Source organism: Pipistrellus hanaki (genome assembly GCF_964339955.1).
Source record: "Pipistrellus hanaki genome assembly, chromosome: 15".
NCBI classification, from domain to species: domain Eukaryota; kingdom Metazoa; phylum Chordata; class Mammalia; order Chiroptera; family Vespertilionidae; genus Pipistrellus; species Pipistrellus hanaki.
The window spans coordinates 37,521,944-37,545,585 of NC_140517.1; the positions used below are offsets into that span (position 1 = coordinate 37,521,944).

At 48.2% G+C, this 23,642-nt stretch overlaps 2 protein-coding genes across 8 annotated transcripts in view; one reads left to right on the forward strand and one right to left on the reverse strand.

Moving 5' to 3' along the window:
- Positions 1-4,091: 4,091 nt before the first annotated feature.
- Positions 4,092-13,436, reverse strand: GMFG (glia maturation factor gamma). 6 transcript variants are annotated; one of them, XM_084860897.1, is made up of 9 exons: positions 13,123-13,198; positions 12,083-12,241; positions 10,022-10,088; positions 9,527-9,623; positions 9,357-9,406; positions 8,303-8,352; positions 4,957-5,039; positions 4,432-4,505; positions 4,092-4,286 (listed from the first exon to the last, which is right to left on the reverse strand). In XM_084860897.1, the coding sequence occupies exons 3-9, from the start codon at positions 10,022-10,024 to the stop codon at positions 4,215-4,217; spliced, it is 429 nt and encodes a 142-aa protein (XP_084717023.1). In that variant the 5' UTR covers positions 10,025-10,088; positions 12,083-12,241; positions 13,123-13,198; the 3' UTR covers positions 4,092-4,214. The 6 variants fall into 6 exon arrangements, with proteins under 6 accessions (XP_084717023.1, XP_084717022.1, XP_084717021.1 ...); XM_084860896.1 differs by lacking the exon at positions 12,083-12,241 and having other exon boundaries at positions 13,123-13,436; XM_084860895.1 differs by lacking the exon at positions 12,083-12,241 and having other exon boundaries at positions 12,948-13,414.
- Positions 13,437-13,655: 219 nt separating this feature from the next.
- SAMD4B (sterile alpha motif domain containing 4B) overlaps positions 13,656-23,642 on the forward strand; it is a 46,568-nt gene continuing 36,581 nt past the window's right edge. Inside the window, exon 1 of one of the 2 annotated variants that reach the window (XM_084860871.1) lies at positions 13,656-13,908. The gene's annotated coding sequence lies outside the window, so the exon portion shown is untranslated. The remainder of the gene's footprint in view (positions 13,909-23,642) is intronic. The other variant, XM_084860870.1, reaches the window with a different exon arrangement.

A 23,642-nucleotide genomic window follows, 5' to 3' on the forward strand; every position in this document is an offset into this window, starting at 1 on the left:
CAGAGCCTGTCTCTGGTGGACCCTGAGCTGCTCACAGCCAATCCCCGCACACACCAAGCCCCAGATTCCACCTCCACCCTGGTTCCTGGTGCTACCTGCTGGCCTGGGAAAGCAGACGCGGGAGCATTACCACAGGGACACACGTCCAGTACTACTCACGCCAGGAATGGTCCTGAGGCTCCAGTCACTCTCACAGCAGCCAGATGAGGAGGCTTCCTCACTGCCTCCTTTTTACAGAAGAGGAAAGTGGAGCCTGAGGGAGGTTTGCCTGCGTTCTCACATGCACAGTGAGTAGCAGGACAGGGTGGAGGTGAAGGGAAAGAGGGTGAGGGCAGACCTGGGATGGAAAGGGGCGGGTTAGAAGGAAGACACTAAGGGAGACAGATGCAGGGAGATGAGAAACTAAGGCAGCCTCACTCACAAAGCACATCTGGCCCTGTGAGCGCTTATCCGCACATCGGACCATGCTTGTGTTCGGCCTCAGGGATGGCTTTTCGGTCTTTGGGTCCATGGCTGATTCTTTGTTTTCACACAAGTCTTAACTCAAATGTAATCTCTTGGATTACAGGCTCTCCTTCCCCACCCCCACCCTCACCAATGGTCCTGATATCTGAAGATTACTTTGAAATATACATAAATGGGTTGATGGATGGATAGATGAATGGATACAAAGTAAGTGCAGTGAGAAGTTAATGGTGGAATCCAGGTGGAGGGTATGTGGGTATTCACTGTGAAATTATTTTGACTTTGCTGCACGTTTGAAATGTTTCAAAATAATGTTAGGAGGGGGACAAGAGCAGGAGGACTCTTTTAGAGACTGAAGAGGCAACAAAGAGCAGCCCCAACAGGTCCCACCACTTCTATCACATCACCTCATTAGGTTTTCCCCAGAGCATTATTACTCTTGGTAATGATCTTGTTTGCTTGTGAGTTTACCTATTTCCTGTTTACTTATTTGTTTGTTGCTTACTGTCTGGTCACTGAAATGTAAGTCTTCTGCGGGAAGTGGCATGGGCACCAATGTTTTCCAGTGTTTAAACGACCACGGATCCCAATGGTGCTCAGTAAACAGGTGTTCTGGAATGTCTCTTGGGAGAGGATCTGGGAACTAGGCCCATTACCGACTCTCCATAGAGATCTCTCAGGAATAAACATGCTCTCCGAGCCTGCGGTCACTAGAAGGGGAGGGGTATAAGCCAGTGGCTAGGGCGTGCCCCTTAAGGTCAGGGGTATGAGTTGGCCTGGAAAAGAGGGCAACAGGTAGAAGTAGATAGTGTGACGATTTCCCTGGGCCCTAATTCCTGTGCTAGACTAACCTAATTCTTCCACAATTTATCACCCCTCTCCCCATGTACCCTCACTCCCCATAGAGTCTCTAAGGCGCCACTCCAAAGCAAAATCCCCAGCCTTATCTAAGCAAAGCACCTCAATTCTAGGTCCCACACCCGAAGTCTAAACCTCACACCTTAGACACCACCCTAAAGTATATAAGTATGTATTGAGACTTCTTTAAAAAAAAAAATTTTTTTATTGATTTCAGAGAGAGGAAGGGAGAGGAAGAGAAACATCAAGGATGAAAATCATTGATCAGCTGTCTCCTGCACAACGCCTACTGGGGATGGAGTCCACAGTCAGGGCATGTGCCCTGCCTGGGAATGGAACCCTGACCTCCTGGTACTAGCTGGGCCAGGCTCCTTTAGTTGTGTCCCTGCAACAAGTCGAAGCCCCACCCCACAGCCAAAGCCCCACTTCTCCATCTTAGGCTCCACCCCATAAGCAGCTAGTTGTTAGCCTGGACACTAGTCCCTCAGACACCTAGTCTGGGTCCTCCATTCTCAGCTCTACCTAAAATCCAGTCTCCACTTCTCCAGCCTAAGCCCTGCTTATATTCTACGTTAACTAGAAGTGCCTAGCAAAAACTAGGGAGCCTGCCTGGCCAGTGTAGCTCAGTGGTTGAGCATCGACCCATGAACCAGTAGGTCACAGTTGGATTCCCAGTCAGGGCACATGCCTAGGTTTCAGGCTGGATCCCCAGTACAGGGGTGAGGAGGGGTGCAGAAGGCAGCCAATGGATGGTTCTCATCATTGATGTTCCTTTCTCTCTCTCTCTTTCTTCCTGAAAACCAATAAAAACATTTTTTTAATTGAAGAAAAGGGATATGCTTTCTCTAGGGGGGGAGGGGGGAGAGAGGGACTAGGGAGCCTGGAGGGGAGGTTAGTGGAAAGAGGGCAATCCCCGATTTGTACCGCCTGGAAGGAGGGGCTCCAAACCCAAAGCACCCCCTCTGTGCTGACCATTAGATAGTGTTTGCTCTTCTGGCTTCTCTGATTGGTCCTTCCATAATCCTTCTGGCCAAACCTACTCTGCATTGGACTGCTCCTCACAATCACTCTCTGATTGGTGCCTGGTCTCCTAACTCCCTGCTTCTGATTGGGTAATTCCTGTACATGCCTCTTTCTGACTAGATTGTTTGCAATCATGAGCTTGGTTGGACACAGACATAAGTTTAACTCTTGGGGAGGAGGGAGAGTGGGAGGGAAGGGAGGAGGAGAAAGAGGGGGAGATGGCCCACCTAAGAAAGGGAGTGGCCAGTTGGCCACAGAATAGCCTTGGGTTAAAGTTCTTACTACAGAATCCTAGCTGTGGAACTTCAGGCAACCATTTTTAGTTTCTGTACCTGCTTCTTCATCTGTAAATTGGGGATAATGTACCTTCTTCATGGGACAATGTAAGAATTAAATGAGTTAATAATACCTATAAAGTGCTTATAGATGTACCTAGCACACAGGAAGCCCTCAGACAGAGGGTTAGCTATTATTATTAATTTGATCATGTAAGTGCACAACCTGGAACTACTCCTTTTGTCTCTCTGACCTCTGCAGGCCCGGGAATTGCTTGACCTCTTAATTGAATGACTTCTCCTAACCCCAGCCCTCCTCCTCTTCCATCTCTAGCCATCAGGGACTCAGGCTGTGATCAGAGGGCGGGGTTGAGACGTGCCTGGCAGGGAGATGACAAGTGTCAGAGGAAAGGAGCTCATCACACTCTAACCTTCCTCTCACCACCTGCCCCCGCAGAATTGAGGGCAGGGGATTTCTTATGTAGAGTGGTTCTATCCTGAACCCCTCGAGGAAGGCCGCGTCCTGCTTGGGAATAAGGGGGCAAGGGATGGGCAAAGTGAGGTGGTGAGGGGATGGTGTATTCTGGCTGGGAAGAATGGGGAAGGGTTGGAGCTGGGAAGGGGCAGCCCAGGCCCTAGGTCACAATGCCATTGTTACCATGGCAACAGCTACCTCTATAGGGAACTTGGAAAGGAGTGGAGGAGGGAGCCAGGTCCCTGAATCTGGGGACATAGAGAACTGAGATGTTACGGAGAAGCAATGAGACAGAAAGAGTGATTTATAACTGTGAAGATCTGCCCGTCTTGGAATTTTGAGAGCCTAGTACACTGCTGGTTCTCAATAATGTCCCTCAGAGACAGAAACCAAATGCCCGGGGTGTCAGAAGAAAGCAGCATCTCCAGACAGGGCGAACCGGGTGTCCCTTTCCTGCCCCCTCTCCCCCACATCGTACCCGTCAGTGGTCCCCTGAGGGTCCTGGGTCTTCTTTGCCTTTCCCAGCACTGGAACCTCTAGGTCTACCCAACCACACAACAACCCACCCCAACAACTCCCAAGCCCCTGAACAATTAGGTTTGATCTTTCCACAACTTTCTGCATTTAAATTCCTCCGGCCTGATGTCTCACTGGGAAAAGTAGCGTTCAGTGTAAGCTAACCCCTAGAGATGAGAAGGGAAGGGAGGAGGGGAAACGGACACTCTCCTTTACTCTCAGGGACCCAGGTATCCTTAATCCCCTCCAGAGTGGCTCCTTCATGGATTTGAATATTCCCCGGTTCCTGCAGGAGACCGGGCCTCCCCCATACTTCCTAGGAAACCCCACAGGCTTCTTTAAAAAAAGCAGGATATCCTCTTTTCTTCCCGGAATTCAGCGGACAACCTCTTGGTCCGCCTGCCCTCTGCTGGCCAGAGGCTGGTACTGCAGGGACTCAGCTGGCGCCCACAACAAGAAACAGAAACTGAGCCAGAACGGAGGATCTCTGAGTTCTTGCATTTTAATTTCTTCAGGATCTGGGATGTTCAGGTCCTAGGGGTCTGAGTCCCCAGTTCCTTTGGGGACTCAGACATCAGGAATTCAGATCCCCAACCCAGAGGTCAACGAAAGAAAGACAACTTCTCTTGGAGCCAGGCTTCAGTGAGGTCATCAGTGGTGCGGATTTCAAACACCTGGGCAGGGAGAGTTCTCAATTTTATGATCCATTCAGGAACTGAGAGGGGGAGGAATCCAGCCCCTTCCTCCCTCAGACCCAGGAGACCAGACTCCCTGACCCTCCTCCCTAACACTCTGGGAGCCTCGGCCCCAGGCCCAGACCTTTGTGAGCTCTGCAGTCTGCACCAATCTGTTTTTACTCCCTGCATACATCATCTGTTGTTCGGGCTTGCAGCCTGCATGGAAAAGGGGAGAAGAAAACATAACCGGGGGGTCCTAGGGCATTTTCTAAGGGGCCAGTAATGTCCTGCAGGCCCTGGAGGTTTCTAAGGGGTCCTCGGAGCTCTTCTAAGGAGTCCCAGTTTTCAGTTTTGTCTAGGGGTTTGAAGTTATTCTGAGGGTCCTTGGAGGTGGGACCCTCAGAATAACTCCCAGACAGGAGTTTCTAGATTAAAAAAAAAAAAAAAAGTAGGATTACTTAACATCTCGGGACTGAGGAGGATGGGTTGGGCTCATGAGAATCTAAGCCCCCAACTTCCATGCATTGCCCTCCCAGTACTTACCAAGTCTCTCTCTCTCTCTCTCTCTCACACACACACACCTACACCTGTACTCTCAAACACTACCTTACACACCCCACACAGAATCCAAGACCCTATTCTCAGGATGGGTAGAGCTGAGTCTCACCCACAGGGCTGGAGAAGATGAAACACAGCGGGTAGGACACTCGGCCATCTTCGTGCACATACTTGTAGCTGTAAACCACGAACCTACACCAGTGAAAAGGAAGCCGAATTCAGGACTTCAGCCTGAAACCCAGAACCAATGCCGATTACCTACGTCTTCAACCTTGAAATCTTGCAGGAGTCTTGAGAACCTAGGGTTAATAACTGAGACTGAAGATAGTGGCTCAAATACAATAAATGATTAAAAATAACAATAATAGTAAATGCTAAATAGAAGTACCATATGATCCAGCAATTCCACTTCTGAGTAATTATGCAAAGGAAATGAAACACAAATTCAAAAAGATATATGCACTGCATGTCCATCACAGCATTATTTACAATAGCCAAAATATGGAAACAAACTCAATGTCCATTGATGAATGAGTGGATAAAGGAGATGTGGTTTATATATACAATGGAATGCCATTCTGCCATTAAGAAGAAAGGAAACCCTGCCATTTGTGACAACATGGATGAAACATTGAGACAGTATGCTAATAATGTCTGTACACCTAAAACAGTAACGACATAAACATATATGTCAGACAAAGAAAGACAAAATACTGTTGTGATCTCACATTTAGAATTTAATAAAATAAAAATAAAAAAACACAGAAAATCAAGTTCATAGATACAAAGAACAGATTGTTGGTTGCCAGAGAGAGGGGGTTGGTGGCAAAATGGGTGAGGGGGTCAGAAGTTAAAAACGTCTAGTTATAAAATAAATAAGTCTTGGGGATTTAATGTACAACATGATGACTGTCTATATATATACTAGTAAAAGGCTAATATGCAAAGTGTGCCCTAGGTCAGTAGTCGGCAAGCTCATTAGTCAACAGAGCCAAATATCAACAGTACAACGATTGAAATTTCTTTTGAGAACTGAAAACCGACTTTTGCACATGGGCCACAAAGTTTCAGTGGCACTGTACGCAGTCTGTGTACCACTGCCCTAGGCAGTTTGATGGCTCACTATGACTGTGCTGACCACCAGAGGGCGGCACAGAACAAAAAAAGGCCCAGGTTGGCAGCCAGCAGCCAGCAGGTGGAAAAGGGAGGCCCTGGCCAGCAGCTGGAAGGCCCGGATGGGCCTTGATCACCAGCCAGGCCTAGGGACCCTACCCGTGCAGTTTCGTGCACCAGGCCTCTAGTAACTAAAAATACTGAACTGCATATTTGAAAGTTGCTAAGAGAATAAATCTTAAAAGTCCTCATCACAAGAAAAAAAATGTTTTTGTAACTGTGTGGTGACAGATGTTAAATAGATTTATTGTACTGATCATTTCACTATATATACAAATATCAAATCACACTGTACACCTAAAACAGTAATGACATACAGTATACAGCAATGACATATATCAATAGACCTCAATAAAAACATGTTAAAAAGAAAAATGTGCCCTAACCGGTTTGGCTCAGCAGATAAAGCCTATGGACTGAAGGGTCCCAGGTTCAATTACAGTCAGGGGCATGTACCTTGGTTGAGGGTACATCCCCAGTGGAGGGTGTGCAGGAGGCAGCTGATCGATGATTCTCTCTCATTGATGTTTCTAACTCTCTATCCCTCTCCCTTCCTCTCTGTAAAAAATCAATAAAATATGTTTAAAAAAAAGAAAAAGAAAGAAAAAGAAAAACGTAATGGCTTTAAAAAAATAGTCAGTGCTGCCCTGCCAGTGTTGCTAAGTAGTTAGACCACTGGCCCCCACACCAAAGGTTCATGAGTTCAATTCCTGGTCAGGGGCACATAACTAGGTTTCAGGTTCGACGTTGGCCCCGTTCAGGCACTTGCAGAAGGCAACTAAATCAATGTGTCTCTCTCTCTTTGATGTTTCTCACTCTCAGTCTCTCTCTCTCTCACCTCCCTCCCTCCCTTTCACTCTCTCTAAAACAATGGAAAAATATCCTTAGGGAGAATAAACAAAACAAAAAAGTGCTTATTTAACTCACAACAAGCTTATGATGAAGGCGCTATTTTATCCTCATACTACAGATTGGATAGTTGAGGCCCAGAGAGGTGGAGTCACTTGCCCGAAGTTCTTTTGGTACATTTGAACCTAGACTGTGAGTGCTCAACTACTGCTTGATACTGTCCAGCTGGGGCTGAGACCAGGCCTGCCTACACAATTTGCCAAGCTTGGTGCTAATTGAAAATTTGGGGTCCCTTGTTCAAAAGATAGAAGAAAAACTTCTTCCTTTCTTTCATAAGCTTTGCTGTCTTGGACATGGGAACACTAAAAGGGGAGTTGCAGATGCTTACAGGCACACTCTGAAACTTTCTTTTTTTTTTTCTTTAAATATATATATATTTTTTTATTTTTTTATTTTTATTTTTTTTACAGAGAGGAAGGGAGAGGGATAGAGACTTAGAAACATTGATCAGCTGCCTCCTGCACATACTGGGGATGTGCCCACAACCAAGGTACATGCCCTTGACTGGAATCAAACCTGAGACCCTTCAGTTCGTAGGCTGACGCTCTCTCCACTGAGCCAAACCAGTTAGGAGAGTCTGACCTTGACTCTCCTGCAATCTGCACTCAGGCTCCCTGCCAGGGCCTCACTGGGTGGTGCAGGGAGTGGATAGAGAACCGTCCAGGGCTGGAGGTGGCACTGCCCCAAGCCCTAGCACAGCTCTGTTGTCTCAGAAGACTTCACAGAAAACACAGATTCAAAGATAAAACTATAAAGAATTTCTAGACAGCAGGCAGCCTGAGCACTACCTCCCACATTCGAGGCTGCCGTCCAGATAGGGGCCCTGTGGAACTGCACTTGTCAGACACCCAGGGGCTGGTTCTGGCTAGGATGGAGGCTCAAAATCCTCAGGCACCCAAAACTCACCTCGGGGGAGATGGAAAGTCTGCACAGACCAGTTACCATAGAAGTGTCAAAGTGTTCCTCCAAACACAAAAAGCACCAGACGTATATGGCTTCACACAAGATTTTCCCCAATTGTTAAATGTCAAATAATTTATTTGTTATCAGAAATATTCTGTAGCATTAAAAAAAGAGGGAAATTTTCTTTATTTTTATTTACTGAGGCAAGAACAATGTTAAGGCTGAAACCTGACAAAGTTTCTATTTTTGAAAAAGCAAGCTCTAATTTCACATTGATTATCAGTGTAAAATTCTGCAACAAAATATTAGTATACTGTACACAAAGTCCTAGGATAAGAACTCTTGGCCTCAAACAAAGAGATCCCAAGCTAGTTAATAGGACTGGAATCAAGCAGTCCCCTCAGTCTCCACCCCCATCAACACCCTTCTCCCCATGGCCTGACCCTCCTGTTCCTTCCCCCAATATATACCTTGGCTGCCTTTCTGGCAACTCCATTTTTAGTTCATCTGGAGAGATGTTCTGGGGGAAGAGGGGAAAAAACAGGAGAGAAGAAATTTAAACAAGTATTTAATGTGCCAAGATACTGGTCTAAGTAACCCACATGGACTAATTCATTGAGCTCTTCCATAACTCTGTGGGGTAGGACCTATTATTATCCCTACTTGACAGGTGAGCAAGCTGAGGCCCAGAGGTGTTAAGACACTTGCCCTAGATTGCACAGCAACTCTGAGCAGAGGAGTTCAAATATGCATCTGGGTTTAAATCATAACCACTTTACTACACCTCCTTTTAGAAGACCAGAGGGAGCCCAACTCCTAGCCAATCCCCCTCCCCTGTCAAACAGCCCAGCCTCAGTCTCCACAGCCACCCCCTAAATCCTTACCACAATACTATAAAGTAAGCCTTATTATCATTCCCACATTATAGAAAAAGACAGTGAGGCCAAGAGACGGCAAGGTGTCCTAAATGATAAAAGGCTATTATGCAAATCAACTGAACAGCATGCTATGACATGCACTGACCACCAGAGGTCACTCAACACAGGAACTGTCCCCTGGTGGTCAGTGCACAGTGCCCTCCCACAGGGGGAGCACCGCTCAGCCAGAAGCCATCAGTCTGACATCTCCCAAGGGCTCCCAGATTGCGAGAGGGTGCAGGCCTGGCTGAGCACCCACCCCCTGAGCACCCACGAATTTTGTGCACTGGGCCTCTAGTATATTATAAAGGATTCCTACTAGCTTTTTATTAATTTATCTGAAAATTCTTTAAGTGCCAATAAAGTATTATCATTTTATTGAGCATATACTAAGTGCCAGGCCTTTAAACCCATTACAAAGATTAAATCATTGAATCCACAAACAACCCTATGAGGATGGTACTGATATCTCCATTTCATAGATGAGGAAGCAGAACTCCATACATCTCTTGCCTAAGATCACATCTGAGCTCCAGCTCTTTCTAGCCCGCACTGCCAGACCCTTGGGTCTCCCAGCCCCACCCTGCCCACCCACCCAGCCCCTCACCTGAAATTCTTCCTCCAGCACCACCATCTGCCGGTCTTTGTCCACCTTCACTAGGGAGGGATGGCACAAAGGGGTTAGTTAGGACACCCCTTCTAACTCAGTGACTCTGGCCCAGCCCTCCTCATACGTCCCCACCGCCCTCCCATCCTTCCAGGGAGAATGGCACTCACTTATTATGGCTGCATTATCTGTCTCTTTTCGAAAGCGGAATTTCCTCAGCTTTTCCTTTAGCTCTGGGTCCACCTCGCACACCACCAGGGAGTCCGACTGCAGCAGAGCCCAGAAAGAGGTGAGCAGGCCTTGCCTCGGTCCCCGGCCCTGCCCCTGCCCAAGCCGCAGTGTCTCTAACAGGGACAGGAATGCTCCCCAGGCGGTGCAGCCCCTCACAGGCACATGCTTGGACCGCAGAGCGGAGGCCAAATTCCAGCCCTCCAGCAGGTATCCTTGGGCAACACTCAAGGAGACCCCGAGATCTGTTTACCTGGTGCTAAACCACCATTTCTCTTCCCCCAGCCTGGTCCTTCCCCCAGCCTGGTCCTTCCCCCAGCCTGGTCCTTTCCCCAGCCTGTCCCCTTCCCAGCCCCTTTTCTCCAACACACAGCCTGACCTTCACCCAGGCATCCTCCCGGACCCAGGCCCACCCGTACCCCCCCAGGCCCCCTGACCATGGTTTTTCTGTCCACGGGCCTCTTCTTTTCTCAGTTCCGCTGTCTTCTAGGGGTGGGGCGAGGGCTGGGGAAAGAAGGGGGGCAGGGTGTGGGATAGGGGAAAGGTTTCATGCACCACATCCTGTTTATGCCCATTCTAAGACAACTGCTGCAGAGGGCTCCGCCCCCTCCTTCCTTCCCTCATCTGCCAGGACCTGGAGCCTTTGAAATCACCTAGACTGGGGTTCAAATGTGACCATCACTAAGTAACTTCACTCTCTGACTCAGGGTTATTGTGAGGATAAAATAGCTTCACATGTCTCCTGGCATGGTGGACATGCTCCACACACAAAAGATAATAAGGAGCTCTTTACCTCCTCTCCTCCAGGAAGCCTTCCTGGATTCCCTCCCCCCTTAGAGTATTTTAACTCCAGAACTGAAAAGGGGAGCTGCTGGTCAAACTTTCACCTACTATGTTGACGGGGAAATGGAAAGAAAGCAGGAGACACCACAGCAGCAGAGTAATGGTGAATTTCTTCCTGAAGTTACTCAGCCTCACGGGCTTTACAATGGGCTCTACAACAATGGTGTTCAATCTTGTCAGACTAGCACCCCCTTTCTTATTAAGTGTTTTGTATTGCTTCCTGTCTCATCCTGAAATGAAATTCCTACATAATGTACCCTACTTAAACACGTTTTTTTAAATCAATATAATGATCTGTCATATAAAGGAGAAATGAAAAAGTAATTTATAGGAAAACCCTATGTATTTCAGTAAGAAAATACAAATACGAGAGAATTTTTGCAGATCTCAGCCCCATAATGGCTGCTTCCCTTCATAGCAATGGACAAGCCTTTCTATTCCCACTACTTCACGCTGGACCCCACCCTTCAACGGCTCAGGGCATCACTCCAGCTATCCCCCGTCTCCCTGCATCACCCACAGCCCGTCTCCGCGGGGTCTTTCCCTCACACAGGCAGTGCTACTTCTCCCGTCTTAAAACTGAAAACCCTATCTCCCGCCCAGCCACTGCCCATTCATTTCCTTCCCCTTTTAGTAAGACTTCTTGAACACATTGCTTACACTTGCTATTTGCAATTTTTCCTTCCCAGCCCCTTTTCTCCAGACAGAATGAGAGTCTCTCCCAGCAGACTCTCATTCTGTCCTTCTCCACTAACAGGGCCACCGATGACCTGTATGGTGCTAGACCTCGTGGTCAATTCTTATTCTCCATCTGACACCATCCATCGCTCCCTGCGCTCAGCTTTTTCCACTTGGCTTTCTGGACACCACCCTCACCAGGTTTTCCTCCCACTCCCCTCTCTGCTCCTCCTCCTGACAGTAGAGAGCTCCCTTCTCTTTCCCGTCTACCTCCTCTCTTCCTGTTCTCATCCATCTCTTGCCTTTCAAAGAGCTTACTTTAATTTCTCCAGCTGGGCATCCCCCTAACCTCTAGATTCTTCATCCAGTGGCCAACCTGACACCTCCACCTGGATATCTTGGAGACATCCTTGACCCTTCTCTTTCCTTTGACAATGTTAGAACTTGTCAGCTGACCTTCCAAATGTAACCAGAACCTGCCCACTTCCCCCTGCACAACCCATATCCTGTCCTGCCACCCTCATCTCCAGCCTGAACAATTAGAGAGAAACCCCCCTTCTCTTCTCTGCACTGTTTCCCTGCTCCCCTTTCCCCACACTCTATTCTTCATAGGATTACCAGAAGGATCCAAATAAAACCCAAGTCAATGAGATACTGCCTCTCTTAAAACCCTCCCGTGGCTCTCTGAGTATTGGGGCAAAAGCCCTTACAGTGAGCAGCCTTTATAACTAAGTTAGCTACCATAACCCCTCCTCCATTACCTCTTGGGCCCTGTCTTCCACTACTCTCCCCTGTGCTCACTGCAGCTGCGCTAGCCTTTGTGATTCAGTGAATAATCCAGCCCTGGGCCTTTGCCCTTGCCATTAACCCTTTCGGGAAATGTCTTTCCCTCGTGGTTCAGCCTTTTAATTCCTCCAGATTTCTATTCAAATCCCATCTGATAAAAGAGGTCTTTTCTCATCTAAAATAGTACTGACCCCATTTCTCCATCCTGTCAGCTTGCTTTGTTTTTCTCTATACCACTTATCACCAAGTTACACAGTGTTTATGTATTGTTTGTGCTCCACCTCCCAATCAGAATGTAGGCTTCCTGAAGATATGTTTGTCTGCCTTGTTCGTTGTTGAAATTCCAGCACCTTAAACAATGCATGACATATATTAGGTACAGAAGAAAGATTATTGAATGAATAAATGAAGCAGCATATATTGTGCACAATCACTCTGTCTGGTGTGAAAACTCTTGCTTCGATGAAGGGGTAGTGGACAGGGTTTGTGCCATCCACCACCCTGGCTTGAAATGCCACATCTGGTTTTCCTCCTCTCTGCTGCTCCTTCTCAATCTTGGTTGATTTCTTTGCTCAAAATTTCCATGTCCCATTTTTCTCGGAGTTCTGATGGGTTCTTGTTTCCATTCATACTTCGTACCCTCCCCAGGCTAGGTCACTAATTCGCACAGCTTCAGTTACTTTGATGATCCTCAAATCTTGGTTTCCGGCTCCAATTTCTCTCGTAAGCTTCAGACACAGGAGTTGTGCAGTCTCCCGGGCCCTGCTGCCGGCGGCCCACAATGGGCTCCGAATCTTCAGAGCCTGCATCTTTTCTGATCTCTTTCTCAGGAGCCCTCCAACCTCCAGCCAGAGGGCTTTATCTTAGATTCCTGCCCCCATCGCCTGCTGCAGCCACCAGTCCCCGGCCAGCCCGTTCACGCAGCGTCCTTTCGCGGACTCCGCCCCTTCCCAGTCCCACCCTCGTGCAAACGCCCCTCTCCCGTCCCAGCTGCTTCCCTGTACTCGGTCCCCTCCAATAAGAGAGCCAGAGACATCTTTCCAAACCCCAGCTCACCATGACTCTTCCCAGCTCCAAGCCTTTCCATGGCTCCGGCGTGCCCACAGGACAAGTCCAAGTCCGCTCAAGTGGCCAAACGTCCGGCGGCCGCTCATGCCCACCGCTCCCTGGCTGGACCCTACACTCCACCCGACTGCATTCCGAGTCCCTCCAACAGCCATGTCTCAGTCACCTGAGCGCTCCTGTGCGGTTCACCCCGAGCCAGGGAATTTGTAGAATGAACGAACAGATACAACAGCCGGAGCAACGACTCCCATTTATTGATGGCCTCCTTTGTGCCCAGCGCTCCGCATGCATCGCCTCTCCGTTCTATTCTGCTCGAGAGGCCGCGCAGCTCAGAGCGGGGCGCGCTGGGAAGCGGGGCTCCGGGAGCCCAGCGCCAGCCGGACGCTCGGGCACCGCAGGGCCAGGCCGCCCGGCGGGGCGCGGGGCGCGGCGGGAGCCGCTCCAACGCCAGAATCGGGAATTGTGACAGGGCGAGGCCGCGGAGGCGGAGGCGCAGGACTGCCCCCTGCGGGCCGGGAGGCCCAGCGCCGCGCTCCGCCAGGCCCGTCGTCCGTGGCAACGCCGCGCGCGCCCGCCCCTTCCCCTCCCGCCGGCCGCCTGACCGTCAGCCCCCCCCCCCGACCGACCAATCCCGCCGAGCAAGAGGCGGGCCCCTGGGCCTCGTCCGGCTCCGCAGCTCCCCTCGCCGCCAGGGCCCGGCCTTCCTCCGCGCTCGCCGCCCGTTGGCGGGTGCGCGGCTCGTCACCGCGGCCTCTGCTAATGCCGGCGCGCGGCAGCTCCGCCGGGGCGGGACCAGGGGCGGTGACGCACAGCGCGGTGACGCAGCGCGACGGCGGCGGCGGCGGCGGTGGTCGGTGCGGGAGGAGGGAGGGGAGCTCGCGGGCTGGAGAGCGGACGGCGGCGGCGGTGGCCTGAGGAGGCCCGAGCGGCGGCGGCGGCGGCGGCCGAGGCGGTGAGTCGCGGGCGGGCGGGCGGCCAGGGCCGCGGCGGGTCGGGGCGCGCGGGTCTCCCCTCAGGGCGCCCCAGGCCGCGCGGGCGGCCCCGCCCCCTCAGGGACCCCGAGCCGCGGGCTGCGGCGGGCGCGGAGCGCGGGCCTGAGGGTCCCGGCCCCTGCGCGGGGCCCCCACCCCGGCCCCCGAGGGGCCCCCACAGGCCGTTCGGAGCTTCCCTCCCGGACCCCCTCACATCCTCGGAATCGACCCCCACGGCCACCTCAGGCGCCTCCTCGGAGGGCGGCCCCCGGCGACCTCGGAGACCCTGACACTCCCCTCGCGCCCCCTCCGACCCCCAGGTCTCCCCGGATCGCACCCCTGCCATGCCCGCAGGCTTCCCCGGACCCTGTCCCGGGTCTTGGAAATCGGCTGCGAGAGCCCCGCTCTGGCCCCAAATCCCCATCCTCCCCCCAGAAACGTTCCCGCGGCCGCCGGACACCCAGCAGTGCGGATCAGATGTCTCCTCCCCGCGAGACCCCAAAATCGCCTTTCAGAAACCCCCCCCCCCCAACCTCTCCAGACCCGGACATTCCCGAAATCTCCCCCAAAGGCCGCTTTCCCACCGCCTCCCGGACTTCCCTCCCCCCTACCCCGACCAAAAGTCACCTGTGAGATGCTCCACTCAGAACCCCCAGGCTCAGGACTCCTGCCCCCAAGTCCCTCAGGATGCCCCAGATGTGCCCTGAAAACCTTCCTCAGAGGCTCAGATCTGTGGAGAGCTTTCCTTCCAGTTCCACAAACCTCTTCCCAAACCCCATTTGTGTATCCCAAACCTTTCCCAGTAACCCACACCAAATGTTCCAGAAATTGCTTCTGAATGCAAAAATTTACTTTATAAGCCCCCCCTCCCCCAAACACAGTTTTAGGCGAACTTTTTAACACCCTCCTCACGAGCACTGTAAGTCCTAAGGCTCCTCGTGGCCCCTCTGAGGTGCCGTTTTCAAGATCTCAGTCTCCTCAGAGACCCCTCCACCTCCTGAGCCCTCCCGGGGAGAACCTGCCTCACTGCCGCTTCCGAGGCTGCCCCCACAAGCCTCTCGCACCCCTGCTAACCCTGCCTCCAGAATTCTTCCCCAAGAGCCCTCCACCTGACATCCACTTTCCCTCAGTAGGCTCTCCCCGCCACGCACCCTTTTGCGGCCTTAGCGAGGTTCTGAAAGGACGCATCTGCCATCTCAGTCCACTGCTCCCGGCCCCTCCAAGAATGCTCCCAGCCCCAGCCTCTGGCCAGACTTCTCAGAATCTCCCCGGGGTCTCCGCCCACGGCCCCAGAAACCTTGTTCAAACCCTCCTGGGCTCCCTTCCCTTTAGAACCCTCTCATCTCCATTCTCTTTCCCCTGAAATCACCTAGAGGTCCTGTGCAGATCTGAGTCTCCTTACCCATAGTCCCTTCCTAGGCCCCACATCCTCCAGACAACCCTCCCGAGAGGCTCCAGATCCCCTTTCAATAAGAGGTTTGTCCAGAGGCATTCTCCACCCTTTGAAATCCCAGTCCTTAAGGCCTTTCTCTCTGACCATTTTTCCTAGGTTCCATCCTCAGAGAGCCCCTCCTCCCTTCAGAGATGAAGGGACCCTTAACACCCTCCTTAGAGACCGCTGAGGGCTGCCCATTTTCCTTCCAGAAGCTCCCACCGTCCTTTTCCCCTTTGAGGCCTCCTCACTAAAGAATCTCTTCCCTATAGTAATGGGCTTCAAAGTGTGGTCCCTTGACCAGCAGCATCTGCTTCACCTGGGAATTATTAGAAATGCATATTCTTGAGCCTTTCTCCAGTCCTACCAAATCAGAAAACCTGGAGTCAGGCCCTGCAGCCTGATTTTAGGAGCCCTCCTGGTGATTCTGATAAATGCTCAAGTTTGAGAACCACTGCCTCTAGGAGAATTTCCCTCTCCCCACAGAAAGCCCCCAAAAGATGTCCACTATGCCCTACTGCCCACCCCATTTTCCTGGGAATGCCCTTTGTGAAGTACCCACCCTCCAGAAAGACCCCTTCAAACGACTTCTAGCTTCTCCACAAAGTTGCCCCACCTTCTGAGCAATTACTTCAGAGTCTACTTTTAAATGGTTTCCTTTCAGATCTTCTAGGACTTTCTTCTGGCTTCCCTCCACACCAGTCTTTGGTGCTTCTGCTTCAGATTGCTGTCTCCTCCAAAATCTCTTCTCATCTACTCATCTGTCCTTCACATAGGCACCTTCCCCTTAAAACACCTGCAAATCTTCATTCTCTGTGTCTTACTGCCTAGAGCACCACTCATCTTCCTTATAGTTTTCACCCACCCTCACTGGACATGGAGTTTGGGAGATACTGGGGATGTGTCTTGTTAGTCTCAGAATCCCACAAGGTGAGATCTGCCCTCTGTAAGTTATTGGGAATCATCAGAGCATAGGCAGCTCTTGTGTTTGGCTAGAAATCTCTAAATTTCTCAGATCTCGCACCTCATTCAGATTCAGGCCACCTTCCTGCACCTTCCTCCTCTTCCCCTTCCTATCTTCTCTCTACCTACCCCAAGGAGAGGCTATCTGCCCCAACTTCTCTGAACTGCCTCACCCCATCCTACTTGGCTTCTCAGCCCTCCATAGGGCCTCAACTTCCTCTAAGGGATTCTGTTTCTCTCTAGGTTGAAAAGGGGTAACAGAGATCACAGGGTAAACACTGGGGCCTGCCTTTGGGGAGCTCCCAATACAGTGGAGAGGTTGGGCAGGTACACAGGGCAGAACATGAGGTACAAATTATTGTATATGTAGAAATTCAGCAGTGAGAGATTGCTTTTCAGCCATTTGGCTAAGATTAGGTGAAATTCAGCACTTTATCTGGAAATACTTCATAGAAAAGGTGGTATTTGGGCTGGGTGACATCCCATAGGAATTGGGACAATGACAACTAGCCTTCCAGAAGAAGGAAACAGCTTATGCAATGGGTCGAAGACAAGAAAGTGTCCTCATCTCTCATCCATGGCATCTCTTCCCTTCCCCTAAAGGACAGAGATGAAAGAGATTTCTCCCATCTGCATTGTATTTGCCAGCTGTACTTTAGTGACCCATTAGTAATAATACAAATGACTACTGTTCATTGAGTTGTTATTATCTACCAGTCATTGTTTAAGTGTTTTACATGTATTGTCTCACAGGACCTATGAGGTAGGTAAACTACAATTATCCTCATTTTATAAAGGATGAAATTGAGTGCAAGTGGAACAAATAGAAGCTCTCTGGCCCCTGTCTGTCCCAAGATGATAGTGTCTGGAGTCAGGGAGTTCAATTTTATGTTCTGATAGGGTTGGGAGCAATAGGGCATTGTAGTGTAGTGGTCAAGTATGCAGACTTTGGAGCAGAAAAAGATTTGTATCCCATATCATCACTTACCAGTTTTGTGACATAGGACAAGTTACTTAACTTTTCTGGTCCTCAGTTTTAAGTTAAAAAATGAAGGTAATAATGATATCTACTTCATAGAATTATTATAAGGATTGCCATATTTTTCGGACCATAAGACGCACTGGACCATAAGACGCACCAGTTTTTAGAGAAGGGAAATGAAGAAAAAAAGATTCTGAAACAAATAGTGTCTTAAAGTATTTTATGTGCATTAAAACCCAACATCACAGTCATAAACACATGTAATCAACCCTGTAAAGTAAACAGCAGCATTTAGAACCATTTAGAACCATTATTAACAAATACAGTCAGCAAAAGACAAAAAGTACTGTAAAACACAATAACGAGAGACTTCAGTAATAAATTAGAATAAAGTTGAAGATTTATGGTAAAGGTTCTGCTGAGATCTACAGTACGCCTACCCAGTAGTCAAGCACGGCAACAGAGGGCGGAGAGGAATGATTGGGGGAATAGACGCGGCATTCTTCCGGGCACAGAGTACGGGCCAGCAAGGGGTACAGGCGATGATTACGGTTTGGATTACGCAGTTACCGTACACCGCACCTGGGCTGACATGGAGATATGGCTGCAGCGAGGGCATGGAGGCTGACTACCATACATGGGAACTCCTCTACCACTCGGGGTTTACAGAGCGGGGCAGACACTCTGGGCACGGAGGAATGGACAGTGGCTGCAGCAAGCACACAGAGCTGGGCAAGCACACAGAGACCACACAGAGCCGGGCAGAAAAAAAACTTTTTTTACAGTATATGTGTAGGCTATATTTGGACCATAAGACGCAGGGACTTTCCCCCCCCCACTTCTGGGGGGGGGGAAAGTGCGTCTTATGGTCCGAAAAATACGGTAAGTTAATACATATAAAGTACTTAGAACAATGCCCTGCACTTAAGTTCTCATTGTGAAGAAAGAACTGCTGCAAGGTGGAGAAATTTTCCCCAATTTTCATAGGACTTGGTGATGGCATTAGAAAAAGAAGAATCCAGCATGATGATCACAACTCATGAGAGTATTTATGCCTGACAACTCTAAGAGAATAGCTACTATTATGAGAAATCAGGTATAGCAAGATGAATTCATTTACCCAAATTAAGGAAGGCAGTAAATAGTAGGGTTATATTTCCAACCCATACCTTCTGGTCCCAGAGCCAAAAAGGCAGGAGGGCATGTTTAAATGACATTAAAAAAAAAAAAAGAATTATCGCCCTGTCCTGGTAGCTCAGTTGATAAAGTTTTGTCCCAATATGCCAAGGTTGTGGGTTCAATCCCCAGTCAGGGTACATCCAGGACACAAACCAGTAAGTGTGTAATAACTGGGAGAACAGATTAATGTTTCTCTCTTTAAAATAAAGTGTCTCTGTGAAAAAAGGGAAAAAAAAGTTATCAAGACTCAATGACTAGATACAGGAGGCTATGCCTGGCCTCTCACCTCTCCTCCCCTTCCCCAGGACCATTCATGCAAAAGCCTCATTCTTGGCTGAGGCAATAGTGTACATATTTTGTGTACGTATTTTAAGAGTTTCTGAAAATACTGATTGGTGGAGGTGGTGTTAATCCACACCTGAGGATTCTTTCCCATTGCTTTTCAGAGAGAGGGAAACATTAATGTGAGGGAGACAAATTTATTGTTACCTCCTACATGCGCCCCAGTTGGAGGCAGGGAGCAAACCCCCAGCCCAGATACATGCCCTTGACCAGGAATCGAACTCAAGACCCTTCTGTGTGCAGTCTGATGCTCTAACCCAGGGGTCTTCAAACTTTTTAAAGTGGGGGCCAGATCACGGTCCCTCAGAGAGCTGAAGGGCCAGACTATATAAACTACTAATTCCTACTGTAACACCTTGGCTGCGCTCACTGCCCAAAAAACCTGGCGGGCCGGATCAGACTCCTCTGCGGGCCGCATGTGGCCCGCGGGCCGTAGTTTGAAGACCCCTGCTAACCAATGAGCATACCCTCCAGGGCTGGTTGGTTTTTATAAGAGAGATACTGGGCCCCCTTGGCTTCTAGCATTCTTTCTCAGGTCAGGATAACTAGCATATTACCTTATCGTGAAAAGTGAGTTACTCAAAGGCCTAGATAGGTGCTGTAGAAGGGCTAGGAATGTATAGGGAGGCTAATGGGAGCCTCTTATTTATCCAGAGCTATTGGCATTAAATGGTGTACCCTTCAGCCCAACTTTCTAGGCATTGGAAGAGAAATTACAGGAGACTAGCATTGTCAGGAACAGCCAAGAGTTACAAGGCCAAACTGCCTGGCCTTGAAAATCTCAACTTAGTTGTGTGCAGTCCTGGATAAGTGACTTAACCTAAGGGTTTGTTTTTCCATCTGTAAGATGTGGATATTATATACATATATAAGACAGATGTAGAATATATATAGTTTTAGATCAAATGAGCTCTTCCATGGAAAGCTGTTATCACAAGGTCTGGGACCTGACACTTAATATATGAAGATACACTAAGCATCGTGCTAGGTATTTTTATATACATTGTTTCATTTCATTCTCACCACAAGCTTTACTGAGGAGGAAACTGAATTACTTGCCAAAGGTTACACAGCAAATATGTATCAGCATGAGAGCCCAGATTTCAGCACTCCAGTGTTTCTCTGAATGTGGAGAGTTGACTTTGAGAGTTGCTTGTCTGTGGGCTGCTTCTCACTCTTTGGGGCCAAAGAAGGAGCTTAGAGGGTACTTTTTCCTGGAACCTTTAGCCAATTTTTGGCTCCATTTCCTACCCTCCAAGGTTGGTAGATGCTTCCCAAGAAGGTTACTTGGTCCCATGGAAACCAAATATGGCAGCAATATTTTTGGGCTTTTTGAGAGACTGCTATAGACATTCCACTCTCATTTCTTTCCTCAATGGCAAGGAGTCATTTTTGGTCACGTGAAGACAAAAGAGACCAGAGCAGTAATGAATGGTTCTGTATGGGAGCATCAAGGCTTTTTCAACTTAAAGTGTTAGAAACCCAATTCAAGCTGGCCTCAGTGAAAAATTTTTTGGTCCATGTAATTAAAAAAAGTATGGGATTGGGGGGCTTTAGACTTGCTATGTGCAGGTATTCAAATGTGAACAGGTCTCCCTAATTTCTTGACTCGGCCTTCATCTTTGTTGGCTTCATTCTGTGGCAGGCTCTCACTGTGAAGTAGCAGAAGTAGCAACCAGTAGCATCAGGAGAAGTGTAATCTGGACAACCCTAACAGAGAACTTGTTTTCCCCAGTAGCTCCAACAAAAGTTCAAGGAAAACTTTTGTTTGTCCAAGCTTTACTCCATGTCTACTCCTGGATCCAAGAAATTCTCCAACAGGCTCTTATGGGGCTGGTACTAGAAGATGGGAATGCATATTTGGCAGGCAGATCCTCCAAAATCCATTACAATAAGATTCCTTGGAATAGTCAATGCTCATGGCTCTCGCCTGGCCAATCTCACCAAGCCGGGTCTTCCTTTCTCACTGCTGCCAGGCCCTTTGATAGAAGAAGGCCATTCAGTCTTTTTCAGTCATCATCCAGAGCAAACATTTTTCTGTCCAGAGCATAGGAATCCCTCCTTTAAGCCTGATTTTTTTTTAACAGTATATTCTTTTCTTTTCTTTTTAATATATTTTATTGATTTTTCACAGAGAGGAAGGGAGAGAGATCGAGAGCTAGAAACATCGTCGATGAGAGAGAAACATCGACCAGCTGCCTCTTGCACACCCCCTACCGGGGACATGCCCGCAACCAATGTACATGCCCTTGACCGGAATCGAACCTGGGATCTTTCAGTCCACAGACCGACGCTCTACCGCTGAGCCTAACCGGTTTCGGCAATAAAATATATTTTTTAAATAAAGTAAATAAAAAAACTGACAGTTAGCCTAAAGCCCCAGGGTTTATTGAGAACTGTCCAACCCATCCTTGGATACTAGATCCTCTCCATCAGTCCTATCTCTTGAGCAGTTGGGTGGCTTAAAAATGTGAATCACAGAGGCCTGAGGGAGAGATAGTTATCAGACTTCTGGTCTTCTTTCTGTATGTGTCCATCTAGTCAAAGACCATAAGCCACAGGCTTTGTTCTATATAGTTGCTATATTAATGTGAATTAATTTCCAACATTTAAAAACAGAATTTTATTTAAAATTCCAGATTTCTGGTTTCTCTCTCTCTTTTTTTAATATATTAAAATATATTTTAATATATTTTTTACAGAGAGGAAAGGAGAGGGATAGAGAGCCAGAAATATCGATGAGAGAGAATCATCGATCAACTGCCTCTTTGCACACCCCCCACCGGGGATGTGCCACAACCAAGGTGCATGCCCTTGACCGGAATCGAACCTGGGACCCTTGAGTTCGCACGCCAAAGCTCTATCCACGGAGCCAAACCGGTTTCGGCGATTTCTGGTTTCTCTTTAAAAAAAAAAAAATGATAAGACCTAACGGTACTAGACCCACATTCCCCCCTGGCATCAGTTAATTACAGCTGAACTGTGACTTCCCCCTTTAGACAGAGTATGTGCTTTCCAGCTCACCATAGTCTTCACCAGCCTGCTGTTATAAAACCTGGCTGTGTAAAGCATCGTATTTGAGACCCCCACTCTGTTCCAAGGCTTTGCTTCTAGTATTTGACTTGGGGAAAGAAACTGGATTGAAGTGCAGTTAACAGTTTATTTGGGACACACAGTGCTGTTGCTTAGGAAAAGTAACAACTCAATAAAAGAGTTTATGGAAAAGAATGTGCACAACTTTGGTCTGTTTGTGGGTTTGGTCATCTTTTGCAGTAAATGCTGTTGGCATATCAAACCTCCCATCACAAATGTTCCCTCTGAAATAGTAACATGTCTTACAAGTTGCCGTCCAGTGAAGGAATCCCTCCCACTCCCGAGGGATGTTCATTCAGCCTCCGCTTGACCACTTCCGGCAACCAGAGAGCTTATTACCTCCTCACGTGGCAGCCAGTTCCATTCTTGGACAGATAACATTATTTTAAAGTTTTTCCTTATGTTAAGGCTGTCTCCAGGCACGTGAGCTACCACTCATCCATCCTGCATCCAGGGCAAACATTGGTAAACAATAATACTCTTTCTCACTGAGCCAGAAAGTAACATGTAGCCTTAAAACTTTAAAAATTAAATTCCTTTAAAATTTACATAAGTAGCCAAAACCGGTTTGGCTCAGCGGTAGAGCATCGGTCTGCGGACTGAAAGGTCCCAGGTTCGATTCCGGTCAAGGGTGTGTACATTGGTTGCGGGCACATCCCCAGTAGGGGGTGTGCAAGAGGCAGCTGGTCGATGTTTCTCTCTCATAGACAATGTTTCTAGCTCTTTATCTCTCTCCCTGTAAAAAAAATCAATAAAAATCAATAAAATATATTTTTTTAAAATCAATAAAATATATTTTAAAAAAATTTACAGAAGTAACATTTTACTTGTAACTAGTGAAATACTAAAAAAGTTATGTTGTGAGTGTTAATAATGCCTCCTCCTTTCCAAGGTAATCAGTGTGAACAGCCTTAGGGTCTATCCCTGTATACACTTCTCTATATACATATGTACATATGTGTATATACAGATATCACATAGAATGGTTTTTGTATTTGGCTTTTTTTTTTTTTTTTAACAAAAAAATGACATCACATTGTACGTATTACTATGCAGCTTATGGACATCACTCTAGATCAGTAAAGATCAAATATTGTATAATTTTTTTTTGTATTCTGCTATCACAGTCAAGCTTTTTTAAAAATATATTTTTTTTTATTGATTTCAGAAAGGAAGGGAGAGGGGAAAGAGAGAGAGAAACATCCCCAACTGGGGATCGAGCCCACAACCCAGGCTGTGCCCTGTTTGGTAATTGAACCGTGAACGCCTGGTTCATAGGAAAATACTCAACCACTAAGCCACCATCCAGGGCAAGCATTTTTTTTCTTTTGGGCAAGCATATTTTTAATAGCTATATAATATCCCATTCCTTGAGGTATGCCCAAATTATTAATCATTCTTCCATTGCTTCAAGATCCTTCTCACCACAGTGCTCCAGGCAGCTACTACCAGTCACTTTGAGTTAGCCTGAGAAATAAAACCCATTTTGTCATGTGTGATCCAATCTAGCTTATGCATTCTACAGAATCGAAGCAGACAAGCTCAAAGATCCAAGTGAATCTGTTCTGGGGCAAGACTAGAGCTTAATTTTCTTGACTTTCAACATATTCTGTATTGTCTCTCACTTAGAAATGTCTTCCCAGGCCCTAACTGGTTTGGCTCAGTGTATAGAGCGTCCGCCTATGGACTCAAGGGTCCCAGGTTCGATTCTGGTCAAGGGCCTT

Coding starts and splice junctions, on each gene's coding strand:
- GMFG (XM_084860896.1), bottom strand. Junction 9,407..9,526: donor AGATAATGCAGCCATAATAA/GTGAGTGCCATT, acceptor ATCCCTCCCTAG/TGAAGGTGGACAAAGACCGG. Junction 4,506..4,956: donor CATCTTCTCCAGCCCTGTGG/GTGAGACTCAGC, acceptor TTTTCCATGCAG/GCTGCAAGCCCGAACAACAG.